General features: G+C 47.1%; 1 protein-coding gene across 1 annotated transcript in view; it reads left to right on the top strand.

The window, feature by feature from the left end:
• Nucleotides 1-650: 650 nt before the first annotated feature.
• Nucleotides 651-17,689, top strand: part of KIT (KIT proto-oncogene, receptor tyrosine kinase) — a 59,713-nt gene continuing 42,674 nt past the window's right edge. The window contains exon 1 of the mRNA XM_030023439.1: nt 651-823. Within this exon, the coding sequence (XP_029879299.1) occupies nt 757-823 (67 nt within the window). The 5' untranslated portion in view covers nt 651-756. The remainder of the gene's footprint in view (nt 824-17,689) is intronic.

Consider the following 17,689-nt stretch of genomic DNA (forward strand, 5'->3'; position numbering starts at 1 on the left):
CAGAGAGCGGGCACGGTTTGCGGTCTCAGGGGTGCGAGCCAGGGCAGAGGCGTTACCTTTGGTGCACCTAGAACCTGCTGTGACACCTCCAGGAGCTACCAGTGGGGATTTGAGAGCAAGACAAATGCCTTTGCACCTGCCCTTTGAGGGATGCTCCCTCCGTTTCCAGGCCCCGTGCCCAGCCTGGCCGCCTCGCCAGCCGCCCCCCCCCCCCCCCCCCGCCCCGGGCCCCGCTGCCCCCCGGGCTTACCCAGCCCCACAGCCCCGACCCCTCCGCGCACCGGTCGCCGGTGCCCAGCACGGCAGCCGCGCTACCCCGTGAGGAGGGCGATCTCTCCCCCGTGACGGCACTGTGTGCACGTTCGGCCACCGGGGTTTTTCTTTTTTAAACCATTTTATTTGGGGGGCGGGGGGTGTGCGCGGGGGGTGTGTTTGGGGTCTTTTACGGTAAGCCTCACCGCGGCAAGCCAGGACGCTCGCCGTCCCCGGGGGTTGGGGGGGGGGGGGCACCCTCTCACCTGCGCCCATCCCCGCGGCGGCGGGGCGGGGCGGGGCGGGGGCGCGGAGGGCGCCGCGGGGGGCCGCGCAGCGCGGCGCGGCGCGGCGCGGGGCGGGCGGCTGAGGCGGAGCCGGCGGCGGCGCGGCGGGGCCGAGCCGTACACTCCGCAGCCCTCCCGCGGGGGCTCGGGCATCTCTGCGCGCCGGGCGGTGGGAGCGGCAGCTGCGCCGCGCCGGGCTCGGGGGGGTGGCGGCGGCATGGAGGGCGCGTACCTGGCCTGGGAGCTGGCGCACGCCGTGCTGCTGCTGAGCCTCTTCCCCGCAGGTGGGAGCCGCGGGCGCGGGCGGGCGCGGAGCCCCGCGGGGCGGCGGGGCCGGGGCAGGCGCGGGCGGCTGCGGGGAAAACTTCGGTCGCCGGCGGCCCCTTCGGCGGGGGGCGGCGGCGGGGGCAGCGCCGTGGCGGGGGTCGCGGCGGCAGCCCGCCGTCTGCCCTGGCATCGCCCCGCGCCGCTTTTGCGGGACGCCCCGCCGGGGGGTGTGGGGGGGTGGGTGGAAAAGAAAGTCCTTTGTTTGCAGTGCGCGGTTATCCGGGGCTGGGAGAGGGGCCGGCAGGGAGCCCCCACCCCCCATCTCCGCGGGCCGGGCTGTTTTGACAATAAACTCTCCGGTAATCGGTACAAAATGTCCCCGCGGGTAAGTGCTCGCTGAACAATGGGCAGGGAACGAGCCGCCGCCGTCAGGTGTCCAGCGCTCCCCGGCAGAGGTGCAGCCTCGCCGGCGGGGGTGGGGGAGCGGTCGGCTCGGTGCCCCGCCGGGAGGTCGGTGCCCCGCCGGGAGGTCGGTGCCACGCGGTCCCGAGCGCCCGGGCAGGCGGGTGACCGCGGGAGAAGGCATCGGAGCCAGTCTGCTCTGGCGCTGCCGGTCCTCCGCGGTGAAGAGGAGGGCGAGCGGTGCCGCTCGGGCCTTCGGGAGGTCTGTCTGTGCTCAAACTTCGGTGCGTCGGGTGTAAATTCAGAGGTTCCTTTCCGCTGCGTTGCTACGGTGCCTTCCGACCCAAACCGTTCTGTGAAAAGGGGGTTTCCTTGCCCAACCTCACAGCCCTGGCGCACCGGGCCAGTGATTTTAAAGACAGCGATCTGGCTGCAGCGCCGGGCAACTTCGCACATGGCTTTCAGAGTCGCCGTGCAGCTGGTTGCACAGTTTGTAGGCTTGAGGGGCATTTGGAGGCCTACGGAGGAAGGTGCTGTAAGGAGGTCGCTGCTAGTGTTCGAGGAGTTGCACCCAGGGAGGAATTTGGCCCTGTGCACCGAAGTCTGAAAGCGGGTAACGTGAAAGGTTATTTTGCTACTTATCTAAGAGCAAGCTGAGGATCCAGGGAAGCAACGCACAGTGCTAGATGTTTACCGTCTGCTGCCACCAACAGAGAGGAGCCTTGCAGAGCACCCTGTGTGAGAGCAGCCGGGGAGGGCTCTGCGAGTCTCTGCCCATGCTGCTGGGAGCGAATAAAACTAAGATACCAGGAGCTAACAGTAGCGACAGTTTACGCTTCTTCATTGTAAGCACTTTACTTTGGGATGTGAGAGGGCGCAGTAGTTGATTGATGAACATTTTTGTTAATAGCTTTGTTTGGGTAACTTTCTGGGTTTGCTCCCTTTTGTTTATTGGTAATCTGGAGTGTGATATCTGACAATTTGGACTTTGCTATTTAGAAATACCCACATCCGTCTGCAAAATGCTAGTGCTGTGGCCACAGGGATGGGAAAGTCTCCTGCCAATGTGTTATTCCTCGAAATAAATTAAAAAAAAAAAGCTGAAATTATTAGTACGCACCAACTTTCTTTACTTTGTGTATTTCTTGCCTGCACTTGAAGGTTATCCTTCATCATATGGTTAGACTGTCCTTAATGAAATCTTGAGAAACAGGCCAGACTGGCAGCATCTCCTGGAAGACATGAAATGCAGGCTCCACACTACTGGAGAGGCAAGGAGGGAACCTTTCTCGTGATCCTTCCTCTGGTTCTGGGTTCAAACACTTACTTGTGGGAGACTTTTCAGCTCGGGCACATCAGACGAACTTGTGTAGACAAAAATACACTGTGTAGTAGGCATAAATGACTTGCTGTTGCAAAAGACAACTGTCTTGGGTATGTGTGTGCATCATCTGTGTATCACGCAGATATAGGAATAGTCAGGGCTAGTTTTGTGCTGGAGGAGGTATCAGTGATGGCTCGTGTCCTGGCAGGGGCGCAGGGGACATCAGAATTGACAGGCAGGACGGAGCTGCTCTGCTGTGCTGGATTGCTCTGGAGCTAGCATGACCCTGGGTTATTTCTGGGTTTGCCTCGGTGCAGACACTTGGACTGGATGATCTCCCACAGTCCCTATTGAGATCTATCCTATCCTGTCATTTATCGGTGTACAAATTTATATTAAGTATCCTTCTTTGGCCTTTAGTCAAGAGCTCCTTCCTTTGGTTGCAAATAGGGAAGGAGGATGTAGAAAACAGAGCTCAATGCAGCTTCTTGGAGGATAAACCATTCATCTCCTCTGTCCACAGCCCCTTCCTACTTTTTGTTTTCCTAACATACGCCACCACTTTTCCTTCCATTTGGGGATTGCCTAGTCCTCATTTTATGCAATATTCTGGAACGATCTCTTCTCTGTGCCTCTCCTGTCCTCCCCTGTCCCCCACCCCCCAGTAATCTGGCAGAGTCTCTGGGGCATTTCCATCCCGTGGTCATGGAAGACTGGACATGGTTCCTTTCAGCATCCATCAATACAGTCAGCTGCAGAGTAATAGGAGGCTCTCCCTGTGCCCAGAGGGAAGAACGTCTGTTTTCATAATGCTTCCTGCTACCTGTCAGCCACGAGGGAGGAGGCTTGAAGGAGGAAGATTGAACTTGATGAGGATTGTGATTGCTGTCACTCAGTTGCTTCCTTGACCCCCTCAAACCATCCGAGTATCCTGCCCTCCCTACTCCCCTGTTTCTATCTCTGCTCTCTCCTCCTCCTTTTCCTCCCTGCCCTGTGGCAGTGCAGATTCTCCTGCGCAGAAACGTGGCCCAAGGCCACTGCCAGGAACAGAATGGAAATGTCAAAGATTGCTCAATACTCGACTCTTTTTCCTCCCGTTACAACTGGGAACCCTCTCCCAGCAAGTGCCTAAGTGATTTTTCTTCAGGCTTTGTAACAAAGATGGTGATAATTTTGGCAAGAAGCGAGATTCCCATTTGCATCCCGTTTAAGTACCATTCGTAGAGACTGGAGGCATTTCCATGTGGTCATTTTGCAAGAGAGAGCCTCTCATTGACAGATGACTGCAGCTGTAGTACCATTGGGTTATACTGGTTCTCTGTGGACTTTCCACCTCGCTTCAGCCCTCCTAGAAACCTATCGCTGATTGTCCAAACAGTAACGCTTCTTTGCAGGTGCCTGGATTGATCATAGGATCCTGAGTCACCTCCAGAAGGGACATGTTGCACCAGGACACAGGTGGAATTGGAAAGGATATGTCTTTAGCACATGTAAACACGAGCTAGGATAGGTCTTAGCAGGAACATCTGAGTCATGTTCCAGTCAGTAGGAGTTTCTCGCAGTGAAACTTGTCCTTTTCTCTCTCTGGTCTGTTGTGAGAGGCTGTAATGATACCTCTATATTCTTTGGATTTCTGTCTGAACTGTAATTCGTTGTTAGTGCAAGCTGTTCAAAAGATTTTTAAGGCATATCTGGAGCTGTCAAACTAAATACCAAATACTACGCATTTGTAGTTTGAAGGAAAGCTGCTTTCTAGCCTGAACTTTCAGTAAACACTCTGGTGTAATCGGAAGGTAAGGAATAACAAATTCTGGATGAAACAAGAACCACACGGCATCAAAGAGTTTCAACAACATATATGTTTATCTACAATACACGACAACTGATCTTATCTCATATCAATCTTGTAGAAGAGAGGCAGTAATTGCTCAAGGTTAAGCCACTTTTCAGCTTTTTCTCCCTGTCCGTAAAGATGAATGCCATTGCAGAGATCAAGTGTTGCACATTGTCTTGCTCTATGTATGTGACACATGTTTTTACAGATGTTGTTTTCTTTTTCATCTAGTACAAACATCTTCCAGGATTTTGACTCATTTCCTTAAGTCTCTTTCAGCTGTTTGGAGAATGGCTAGAGGAAATGAGGTCTAATATCCTAATGCATTGCATTTACTGTAAGTACCTTCTCACTTTAAGTACAAAACTTTTGCCTTTTTGTAATTTCTGAACGTCCTTCTGAATATTCCTCTGCACAAGAAACAGCTTCTGTTCTTCGGAAACTCAGCTTCCCTGGTTAAGGCTCTTTAGCCTTAATAGAGCTTAAGTTATTCATTGTAACCTTAGGCAAAAGAGGAGAGCTGATGCTAAAGGCATCTAATGAAAGTGGTGATCCAGACTTAAGTGTGTTAGTCTTTTGGACATTTATTAAAAAGTCTGAAGAGAATGCACATACAGATTACTAGGATTTGGCATAAAAGGAATTTTAAAATTATTATTACTCCTCTGTGTTATTTTACTGCAGGAGTATTGTGCTTGGCTTTTTCAGTGACTTTTAGGAAACTAGAAGGGCTTTTTCTGAAAGGACTCTCTTTGACAATGAATCCTGCAAAAAGTCATAAATGAACGTAATTTTACGCGTGTGAGCAGTCTCCTTGGCTGGTTGCCAAACCTAATGGCAACTGAAGTGTATTGTTTGTCCACCGGCCAAGATTGCTGCCGTTAGTGATAAAAGCGTAAGGGGAGTGTAAACATCTGTGTTTGAAGGGAGAATGCGACTCCTATTTTCTAGGGTATACCAATTAGAAAGCACAGTAAATGTTAATCTCTCAGTGGATTTACTCTTGGGGATTATATTGATTTATTCTGAAAACATAGGTTTTCAGATATACCTTTAAATGGATTTTTAATGATCTTTTTCTTGTCACAGCAGATCTTTTTTTACAGCATGTAAGGCTCTTGGTTACATTATCTTTAACAGCAAACAGGCATGCAAATAACAGAAAAGTTTCTAATGTTGCTACCATGCTATGCAACTCCCAGGCTGCCCCATACGGATCATTCCTGGAAATTGTAACTCAGATGAAGCATCATTTAGTAACATTGTCAGCTATAGGGGGTTTTGTCACTGGGAGGCTGACAGCATTAAATGTCTATGATTTTAAATGTCATCTTGACAGCTGAATCCTTAATCATGTAACATAATCATTAAATATCTGATATGGAGAAGAATCCGCTGGTCAACTAGGCACTGACGGTTGGAAGTCTAAGTGATAAAGAGGATGCATGGGCTGATTTAAGTTAAGAAGAGATGAAAACTGTGGCAGGGAAATTTGAAAGTCAGAGAGATACATCTCTCACAGGTTCTTTGGAAGCCTGGCAAATGCCAGGTTAGTCCTACATCTCCTTTCTTTTCCCATCAGCAATTGTCTTAAGCTAAGTAGCACTCTTCTGCTCATGCTGGGTGAACATGCTCCTTGTGACATGGAGTGGACTTCTTTTAAAGAAAGGCTTTGTGCAAAAGCCACACAGGAAAAAGAAATCAGACTTGTTGGTTATAACCTTTCCTTCCGAGCCTGCATGTTTTTGGGGGGAGAAAAGGTCCCAATGAGCTGTGTAATAGAAGTCATTTGGGTGTTCACATACCTAGGCCATTCATAACTAACTAGGTTCCTGCTGAAGGGTATCATGAGATTAAAAACTTGCCCTTGGCTCTCTTAATCTGTTTTTTGTTCAGGAGTTAATGGCTGCACCGACGTCACATGTTGAAGGTTTTGTCTGCAGCCCTCAAGACTGGAAACTTCATTCTTTGCTGAATGCAATCTGGCTTTCTCATGCATTCACCTGCCTCCCGCAGCTGGGTTTCTAAGAGACGTGGCAAGTCTTAGGAAGCTCCCACAGAACTGTAGGAGTAAGGCTGGAGGAGACTTGCAGAGGTCATCTGGTCTGTCCCCTGCTCTCCCCTGGGCTCAGACAGAGCAGATCTTGCCAGGCAGACTTTCAACTAACCTGCTCTAAGGCAGACTTGTGGTGAAGAGTCTACCGCCTAGTACATAACTAGTAGTTAAAAGGTCAAAAGCTTCTCCTGATACTTAACCTAATCTCCCTTGCTGGTTGCTTAATTCCATCCTTTTTTTTTCCCCTGCTGTGCTGGATACAGTGAACTGCTGATCACCATCCTCTTTTTAATAACATTTTACACACTGACAATTAATATAACATCTTTGACTTCTCTTTTCTATGATAAACCTTTTCCAGCCTTTTCTTTTGGTGCATCTTTTGTAACTCCTCCTCCTCTTGTTCTTCTCAGCCCTCTCCAACTTGTTTGCATTTCCTCCAGATATGATGTGTAAAATTGACGTCTGACTCCAGATAAGAAATGTAGTGCTCCCAGGTTTAACAAAATAGTTACCTCCCCATGTACTATGTGCTTCAGTTTGACTCAAAGCATTGTAAATCTGATCTTAATCATGATTTAAATCAGCCAACAGTAAGCCTCATTTTAACTGTTTTGCATTTCTACTTAATCATTTTGTAAAGAAAGGTTTAACCTCCTTTATTACCATTGAGATAGAGTTTTAATTAAATATAGCCTTTGCACTTAATGTTATACTTACTTTGATTAATCACTGTGCCTGTATTTAAGCAATTATGTAGGTTGTTATATGTACACTTATTCTGATTCTTTGTGTGTATGTTTTAATATGAAAATAGAAAGTGTTGACATTTCTTGTATTAGATAATTGATCTTTTACTAATGATTTGCTTCGATTACAATGAAGGAAATGAGAATTCTAGAATGGTCTTCAGTTAGACAAATAACACCACATAGAACCCAGCCAATTCAGAAGAAAAAACTCATTGAGAAATGTTTTGAAATAAAGAATTAATGTCTGAAAGGCCTATCTGTAGTCAAAACTGTGGTTTCTAATCACTATGCTGTAAAAATTTCAAAACTAGTCCATCTCAGCCTCTTTTTATTCTTAGAATGGCAATGGAAAAAAGATACATGTTTTTTTTCAACTCCTGATCAGTAGCTTCTCTTTGAATGGACTAGTTGCTTAATTGAGTTGTACTGAATGAACGGAAATAAAGAAAATATTTTCCCTGCACCTGCTAGGGAACTCCAGATGCGAAGGCTGGTTTATCACTGCGGCACAACCTGCCTAGAGGTGCTCAGTGACTGACTTCCATGAATTCAGTAGTTTGATTGCCTTTAAAATGTTGGCAGCAAATGTACGGCTTGAATAATTTTTTTGCCTTTAATTTTTGTTTAATGATTAGAGGAGTTGTAAGTTTACATTTATGTTGTTGTATTTTCAAAATTACTGTTGAATAGTTCTACTTTTAAAAAGGAAAATATTCATTATAAAAATCCTACATTTTTACTTTTAATGTAATATTAAATTAAATATGCAGTTTAATAGGGTATTTTTATCTGAAGTGGTTCTGTTCGTGTGCCTTAGATGCTCTTCTGCACTAGGACCTAGTACTGAGGCATTCATTTTCTGCTGCTCAGTGCCCAATTCTTTTCTTTACTTTTGCTGCCTCTTTGTTTGCTGTTTTACATGGCATGGAAGTGCTTTCTATGCCTGGATGAGCATAACTTTTTAACTTTGAAAAGAAATTATGTTATCTTCAACAAAATAAAAGCTTCCTCCCAGTAGTGTTCATTGTAACACAAGCTGTTGAAGTTTCCTATTCCATGGCACGTCTGACTTCCAGGTATTATACATAAAATTGCTGACTTTGCAGTAACGCTAATATCATCATACCTAGGATTTGAGGTATGCAGCACAATAAAAGAGGTCAAATGGAAGGAGCAGAAGTAAACCCTATATTTCTGGTCTCCTCCCATAAACTAGATACCATCAGAAGCAATGCTGAAATGGGATTCCCTGCTTAGGCAGGTACTCAGACCGTGCTCACAGCGCAATGCCCTCTTCTGTGTCGTTCCTGGTGTAGGAAGGAGGACCACTTTTTCAATAAGCAGCTATCTGTATATATGCCATGTATATGCAATTCGTGATAGGGCTTATTAATAAACTAGGAAATAAAGTACAATTTGCAAGCAAAAATTACAAGTGGGACTCCTGCTGACATTGGACATTAAGTTCAAGAGCTGAGTTATGTATCTCCTTGCCAGAAAACTGGGGAAATGAAACTGGATTGTCAGAAATATATCCAAGTCTCTGTATTCAAGGCGCTTCCAAGACACCATCAGTGACAGATCTTGCTGGGTGTTAGCGTGATTACCTGAGGCGAGATTTGTTCACCCAAGGAGGTTCTGAAGAACATGCTGATGAATCCTCCAGAAGTTATCCTCATCACAGTTTCAGAACGCATGTGCAAAGATACTTCTCTAATACTGGATCTGCCATTAAAAACATGTTTATTAGATTTGGTATTGTCTGTAAAACAACGCTTTTACAAGAATTTTTTACCAACTTCTTAGTTAGTAGCAAAGTTCGTGCGCTAGTTAGACAAGGGAAATCCAACTTACTGCAGGCTTATTGAAAATCACTGAATAGATGAAGTTAATTTATATGGACAAATAGGGAAATACTCCAAAACCTGCTTCTTAAATGGATGTGTGCCATGTGGATGCATGACATGTGATGCAGTGACTTGTATTTCGGTAACAGAGCTATATAAATACTTTAGCTATCTTATTACTAAAACCAGGATTTTTCTCATGAATCTGTCAGTTCTTTCAGTGAAGGAAAAGAGAATACAAAGTAATACAGACATATACAGGTAGCTGTGTCTTTTCTGCAAAATTTGATGAACATATTTATTAATCTGAAAGTCTTGTTTATTGCTGTAATCTTCTAGGAGAAAGTACTGAACTGAATATCTAGAGAAAGTAAAAAGCAATGCTGCTCTTTGTGGTATTTAATGTGGTCCATCATAAGAGTAATGATAACGTAATTATGCAATTATTGGTATATATTCCCCTCTGGAGGCCTTATGTAGATGATTACCAGTGCACCTTTTAATGAAATTGCTACTATTTGATAAAATTACTGCCAGGACTTGAAATAATTAGAATTCGCAATGCCAAAAGTCTTACATTGCCTTCCTCAGTTGAGCCTTTTCCAAATAGACATTAATTCAGATTGCAAAACGGTTCACTGTTCTCCAGTTTTCTTATTTCTCTTCCTGAAAACTACCTTTTCACTGCATTTCAGAAAACATGCTTTCAAGCCCATGTTGCTCATTACAAGGAACATTCGTTCAAAATGGAAGTTGAAAGATATTGCACCTTTTAATGTAAATGTCAGCAAAGAGAAGTGAGAAGAAAAAGCCATTAAAGGAATAGACTGGATGAATGACAGCTGAATTTGAATACACTATGCATTAGTGCGCTTTTTCATTCCTTCTAATCATTCTCTGTACTTACTTTATAATTTGTTTATTTATGTGTCTAACAGCTGATAAAACTAACTGTGAGAACAGCTGGTTAATAAGTAATTTTGGAAATTAGAGGGAAGGCGGCAATAATTCAGTAGGAGTAAGGATCAGTCTAAATGTATAAATCTCAACGCTGACAAGTGTTGTGGCAAACAGTTGCTCTTTTTTGGAAATCCTACTTATGTGTGTGTACATACTTATATATTTATTTGTCCTCTGTATTTTTCTTTGAATAAGAATTAGCCAGTGGTTGTTTTAAGCTTAGACCATTCTAGTTTAAAGAAACCTGATAGGTCAGTCATGCTTCAGGTTTTGTTTTGTTCATTAGTACATTGCCTGTAGATTCCTTCTGTGGTGGGAAGTTTAGGTGTAAGAGACCATAGCGCATCAATGTGCTGTAATAAAATGAATTAATCACCTGGAATAGGTTGTTGCTTATAGTGCTTCAAGATGAGTGGCTGGACTGCTGTAGTACGCATGGTGCTCCTTCAAAAAACAAACCCCCAAGCCCCAAAACAACAGAAAAAGCCCCAAAGCCATGATTTCCCAGAAGAAGAGGATTCTGAAAGGTATCATACCCAGCCATGGAAAGAAGCATGGCATTTGGTCCTGCTGTGGCCATTTAGTATGTGTGCTAAAGTAGAATTATATTCAGCTACATGTCTGCCTTTGACAAATGCCTGTTTCAGCTGTATTAGCAGAGTGAGGCATGCCAGTCAGAAAGGGCAAGCCGCTTGGTAGGCAGGAAAAGCGGCCTGTTTACATGGCTGGAGTTTCCTCACCCCAGCAAAGGAAAACAAAGCGGCTGGGGGAAGAGGAAGGTGTACCTCTGTCTCTGGAAGGTGCAGTTACTTCCCCCAGCCCCCTGCCTTGAGGGAGTGTTGCGCTTGCACGTATGGGGCAGCTCTCACATGTTTGTTTTGGAGGGCAGGCGCAGAATCTGCTCTGCTAAGCCTGCTTCTGAAATAAGGAAGCAAAGGATGATGAGCGACATTGCTAATTGCTGCGACAAGACCCTCTGCAGGAGCATCTGCTGGCTTCCACCCACAAGCAGGAGTTCAGCCCAGGTGCTCACATTTGTCCTGCCTGAAGATCCTGTGAATGTCTCTCTTGGAGAGTGGGATGTGCGGGGGCTAGAGAGCTGGCTGGATTTGTCTTCTTGCCACCTGCCTCTGATGCTGGCTGTTTCTGATTAACCGCATCTCATTCAGAGGGGTGCGTAACCTCTCTTCAGGTGTAGCTGGGTGTCTCCTCAGTCACCTGAGCTGTTTTCTCTGCAAGGGGTAAGCACCAAGTGCCTTTTACTTGTCACGTGGAGTGCCCTCCCAGGACCTGAGGTGTTTAGTGAGGCAGGTCCATGTAGGAGCAATCCCAAACCGTGGAGCTGAAAGCTTCCCGTGGGGCATCACTGCAAAGGGGGGTGTCTCACAGCCACAGTCAAGGTCCACCTGCCTCTGTGGTTCCCCACACTCATGCCTCCACAGATGATAAAGACAACCTGTGTTCCAGCCTCCTTCTGCTTCCTCTCTTGGGTTTGCCGTGGGTGGGAATCGGCTGGCTGGCTCTACGCTTGCTCTTTGTGTTGGGGGTTACCCATTTCTCCTTTATGGTGCCTGCAGATGGAGTTGGTTTGGCTGTGCCTTTGAGTGCCGGGCTGGTGAGCGCCCGCCTTCTGCCCTCCACAGTGCCCTTCCTCTGCCCCCTTCCCGTTCAGGCTGAAGGGTCTACGGCGTGGGGGAAGGCTGGGTGACAAGACAGTGGTTGCCCTCATGCAGCTGGGTAAATGTCAAAGCCCCCACTAATCCTCTCCTCTGGTTTTATGCTTACTAACGTACAGCCTCTGAGGATCCAAAACTTCAGAGCAAGCGCAAGCATAGGAGCTCTGCATTTCTGCTTGGGAAACACACAGCGTTGAAGAGTCTGTTGGTCAGCAGATAGCACTGACTCTGTTAGATGGGTTAGAAACAAACCACTTTGTTCTGCAGGGAAGCCTAATCAGTCTAGACCCTGTAATACATGCCCAGTGACAGTTATTTTTCAGTGTCCAAGATGGAGCTGGGGCAGAGGAGCCAGTCAACGTTTCTATCAGCAAGGATTTGTGGCATTCAAATATGCCGAGAGTCCATGACACTTGCAGGGGACAATCACGTCTTTGGCCTTTTTTGGTCTGTGTCTTTGAGGAAGACACTAGCATGGGTGTTGGCATGGATGGTTTCTTTTGCGAAGTAAGAGGCTATACTGCTAGCCTTCTTTTCCCCTGCAGCCTAGCTGAAATGGGATCTGATGTAGCTTTCAGATCAAATCATTTAAAATTGACATTTGCCATTGCTAAACTTTTCATCTAGCATAAGGGAGAGTGTCTGTTTAGTGAAGTGGAACAAAACAAGTAAGCATATGATAGCATCTTTCCTTTGAAAAATCTGGGAGATTTTGTACATCACAGTAAATTAAAGTTGTTTCAGCGTGATTAACATGCGAATTCGACACTATATTTGTTGCCTTGGGCCATGAAATGGTAGGACAAAGAAAGTATAATTGAAAAGGTCTTAAATTAATCTCCATCATAGCATATGTCAAGTGTCATAGTGGCTTTAACAAACAAGAGACAGACTTGGAAAGGTGATACTCTTCAGTTAGACCAACTAATACTGTAAAGAAGACCGGGCAGGCTTCTGGCTAGGACTTCTGCACTTGTGTAAAAGAGATGTTTTTGCTTCTGCTTTTCTTTCAGATCTGCAGGAGACTTGAGTTTCTGAAAACATACTCATTTTTCCAGCAGTGCTGGGTATGCTGAAAGAGGATATTACCTCCCTGCAGGCCATGTCTTGCTGATATCCCTGGACCATTGCGTCTACAGCAGTGCCACTACTTTAACTGATAAAGCTATCTCTTGTTTCTGCTCTCTTACATTGGTGTAGATGAGAAACTGAAAAATGTGGTGAGTGAGGTCTGTGTGACAGCCCTTGACATGAACCCAGTGCCCAGAATGAATAGGCACTGAAAAGAAAACAGTCTCTCTAATTGTATCCAATCACCACAGTCTTACGTGAAAGTCGCGGACATTTTGACCCTTGAAGTTTAGCTCCTCGGTGCATTTGTCATAGAAAAAACGTTAACTGGTTTAGAAATCATGGTCAGGATCAGGTCATGGTCAGGTCATTGTTTTCGTTGCGCAGTGTGTGTACAGCTTACGTGGGGACTGCTGCTGGCTATGAAGGTTATGGACAACCACAAGGGGAAGAGGCAGATGCTCAGAAGAGCCTGCCGTGCCCTTACAAGTGTGTCCCAGCGCTGGGACAGGTAGGGATAGGGATTTGCTCTTGCTGGGTAGCAGTGAACCTGCTGGCAGGTCGCTGCCAGTCCCTTGGGCTTGGCAGAAAGGCTAGTACTAGATATGAGCAGGTTGTGGCTGTACTGTGAAGCTGCGCTGTGCCCCTGTCTTGGGAGATGTTTGAGACAAGTTTAACGTGGAAGGGGGTGGAATAAGGCACAGGGTTGTTTTGTTTTGTTTTGTTTTGTTTTCTCTGAAAGCAATCTGTTGTGTTATAGAGCTGCCACAAACTTCTTGTTCCTTTTAATGTTTAGATAATTATTGAAAGAGGAAATGGCCACAGAGGGACTAACCTGTTGGCTTAAGGTTCTGCAGGAAATCTGTGGCAGAGCTGGGAATAAGATCCACAGCGCTTGACTCTTCATCTTATTCCATAGCAGTCCCACGTCCTTTGTTTGCTTGGCAGCTGGAGATGGTTTCCAGTTGCTTGTGAGCGTGATGTGGACTTGCACCTGATGTGCTTTTCCGTGCTACAGCAGTGTTGTGGCTGAGGCTGAGAAGCTCCGGCATAAACCGTATTTTTTTTCCCAGGATGGTGCACTCCTTAGCCAAAGCTTTTTTTGTTTGCACATCCCTTAATTGTTACAGGAACATTCTGCTGTCCTTAATCATATCCCTGAAATTTGACCTGCATTTCCTATCAGTATTATCTAGAGCTGTTTTATTTTCTAATTCCTCCAGCCCTGTTTTCCAGATGTTCATTCTGCATGCAGAAGTCACAACTGCTGTACTCCCCCTCTTTCCTCCCTCTCCCTTCATTTTTAGGTCTTAGGAAGCTGCTTGTAATATATTCATATATTCTGCTTCTTTTTTCAGTTACACAGCCTTGTTCAGAAGTGATCCCGGCGTTGTAGTTTTTAACTCAAATTTGTTATATTACAAGGAGATGCTAGGGTAGTGGAAGTGAGTCTTTTCGGCTATGGGATACAAATTTAGAACATCCAAAATGGATCTTGGGCTGTCCAACTCTGAGCTTTGCCATTTATTTTAACGGTTTTTTTTTCATTGTTATTCATTAAATATTTGCCATTATCAACATATTTTGTTAGCATGTAATAACTACCTGCTAGTTGCCCTTGAGGACAACTGTAGAGGGTCATCCAGAACCCCATTGTGGTACTCTGGCTATGCAGTGTATGGGGAGTGTTGGATGTTTCGCAGTGGGATCCACAGTCTGTGGCCGACACTGGGAGCATCTGCCCCACTCACCCGCAGGAGCCACAGGGGCAGAGGATGGGTTTCCTCTCTTCCCCTTCTCCTGTGGGTTCCCTGTGGTCAGGTGGGCTTCACTGAGGTGGGGACACTCAACCTGATATTGAAGTAGTGGTCCACCTCCTTTTCCAAGGTGGAAGGAGGTAGAGGGCGGGGGGGGCATGCCCAGGTGTGGGTCAGATAATAGAATAAGGGTACACACCCACACCTGGAAATCTTCAGTGGAGACATAATGACGGGTTCCTCCATCCTGTCGCTCAGAGAGTTTACAGTCTCACTGGTGAATGGTACAGTCATGGTCCTGCCTGGGGTGAACATGGAGCCCTGGGAGGAGACAGCAGACGCTGTATCCCATGGGGTTTGGCACTTGGAGATCTCTTACGATCCCTGGCGTATTATCTGCCAGCACAACTGATTCCCGAATTATTAGTGTCAGTGTCGTGGTTATGGTTACATGCTTATGATTGGTGTTACTGGAGTGCGCAAGAGCAACAGTGGGCCTGGGAGAACCCCGTCGTGCCTCAGGTGCGGCACAAATGGAGCAGTCTCAGATGTGAGGCTTTAGCAGTCTGAGGAAAGATCAAGAGATAGCAGATGGACACGTGCTGTGGGGATTAGTACACTGGATTACAAGTTGTTGGTTAAACGCTCAGATTTCTGTTACTTAATTATTCCTCCAAAAAGAAGATACAAAGTCATTCCCATCTTTCTAAGCACCATTTTAATTCTTCTTTTTTAAAGACAGGCGATATTTAGGTGCATAATACCAAGCACATCTGATAGTCCTTGCGTTTACAACCTGTTGTCCTTACACTGCCATACTTTCCTTGAAGATACATTATTTTCAGAAGGGAACAAAAACCCCCTTTACATTGTGGGAATCCTTTGCACGAGGCATTAATTCAACTTGTACACTGTGTTGCTGAGAATTTGTAGGCTGCGTAAAAGGGACCGTAGCAGCATTGTCTTGAAATATGAGTGATGGCTTCAACTGGAATATCGTGGAGTGCCACAGTGTGCTTGTTCTCTCTTCGCCTTTCTTTCCCCACCTCTGGTACATAATGTATTTCTTGTACCTCTGGATGGAGCCATGCTCTGCTCTGTTGTTTACCACCTTTAAAAACTTTCCAACAACTTGCTAGATAATCCTGATAATAGGTGTTGAAAAATTTTGAACTCCTAGCCTGAATGGGTAGGATGAGTGCTAGGGGAACGAGTAGGTAAAAGTCACAAACGTTGCATAAAAATATGGAATTCTGTTTTTCTTAATCTTTCTGGCAATTATTTCTGGGATGCTTGTTTATATGTTCAGTCATGTGAGTTTGTTTAGAGGATTAGTGGACCTCATGTGGAAAATTCCTGGTGGTGCTGGAAAAACAGGTGCTGGTGGACTGTCTGTTGGGGTTAGCACTGATAAATAAATCTTCATCCAAGGGAGATGGGGAGAGAATGAGGGCTCCCTCCAGAACCCAGACCACAAACCAAGTAATTAAACTTTGCAGGTGGTCTGACTGTCCTTTGCTTCCTACTCTGTGGTAGATTTGTCAGGAAGAGGAGCAGTTACCTGACCTGGTCTTAATCCAGTATATACCTTAAGAACAACTAAAGCTGTGAGATGAGTGAATTAAGTCTGGACTATATGACCTCACCCCAACTAATTATCCGATTGTTTTGCTTGAACGTCTGTTGTTATCTGTGTGGGTAGGGAAATTCAGCCTCTGAATGGAGCAGCAGAGTGTGTTTTTGCATGCAAGTGGTATTCGTTTTTGAGAAATGTTCATCCCTGGCTCAGGCATGGCTATTATACATCTAGTCCAACTGTGCAATACTGTGCTATGCATTAGAGGGGCATGGGGCGATGGTTATTTGTAGGACTAAAGAGCCAGCCTTCAGAAGGGGAAGGGTTTGTTGCTGCAGAACCTGTCAGCATTTGCACACATCACAGCAGTGTGTATGGGTTGACAGACCCGCACTCATGGAGTAGGTCAGTTATGACATTAATCTATGCACTGCTACCTCCAATGTGTCCCTTAGCTCTGGAAACCTGTTGATGGCCCCCTACCTTTGACCTTCACGCGCCCTTGTGCCCTAGGGTTGGGTGGTTAAGTGGGTTTGGGAAGGAGGAGAAGCCCGATGGCTGGGTGTGCAGGACATTACGGGCTGATTTTGTCTGGGCAGTTCGGAGCCTAGGGTTACCCCGCGTGTCGTTCATCCGCTGCATGAATACCCGGGAGAGAAGCGGAGGGAGCGGTTCAGCAAGCCGGGCTGTCTCAGCGCTTCCTGAGGGGCGAGTAAGTGAGTTTGTTCCCCACGTAGCTGTGGGTCTCTTTGAACGAAGTAACCCCTGGCTGCAGCTGGGAGCATGTCTCCGCTCAGGCGTGTGCGCAGCGCGAAGGCTGCGGTGAGGTCTGGCGAGGGAGCATCCCCCGTCCGTGCGCACGCGTGAGACCGCGCGCCCGGAGTTTGTGTTGGCGGCCGCGGCATTTCTGTCCGCGCGGCCGAGGCGTCCCATGGGGCTTTTTTGTTGTCGAAGGGAGAGCGGCGGGTGGGGGCTGCGTGGGTTGGCTTTGTGCTTTCAGAGGCAGCCAGCCGCCAGCGGTGCCATCGCAGCGGTGCCGCCGAGGCTGCTGCTGGAGAAGGGGGTGCACGGCTCGGGCCGGCGCGCGTCCCCCCCGCCGCCTGTTTTGTGCCAGGCGTTGGGAGCCGAGGCCAGGCCGCCGCCGGCAGCCCCCCTCGTGCTGGTGAGGGAGGGCTGCCCCGTGGCGTGATGAGGGGACGCGTTGGTGTTTGCTCCGGGGCTGGGGCTGTGTGACCTGCCCGGTGCCGTGCTCCTCGGTGGCGGGGCACGGGGTGGGCAGCGGGGGCTGTCCCAGCCCGGCCACACGCATGCCTCCCCTGGCGGGGCCCAGGCTGAGACCTTGCTGGCTGAAGGCAGGGACTGATGCCAGCGAACGATGTCCTGAACTTCTCCTTTCCCAGCCTTCCTGACTCGCTTGAGGACCTAGTGCCAGTGTGGGTATACCACACTGCACTTTTGCTATTTATGCAGCTCGTGTCATTTGTTGTTCGAAGTACCCTGTGGTCTGTGGGAAGCAGCAGAGAAGTCCTCCAAAGACATCCCATGAAGGACCTGCATGATCTTTCATGAGACCTTCTCAGAGGTCTTTGCCCTCTGCCTTCTCAGGTGCCAAAAGTTGCTGGCTCTGA

Source organism: Aquila chrysaetos, chromosome 1 (genome assembly GCF_900496995.4).
Source record: "Aquila chrysaetos chrysaetos chromosome 1, bAquChr1.4, whole genome shotgun sequence".
In the NCBI taxonomy this organism is placed as follows: Eukaryota; Metazoa; Chordata; class Aves; order Accipitriformes; family Accipitridae; genus Aquila; species Aquila chrysaetos.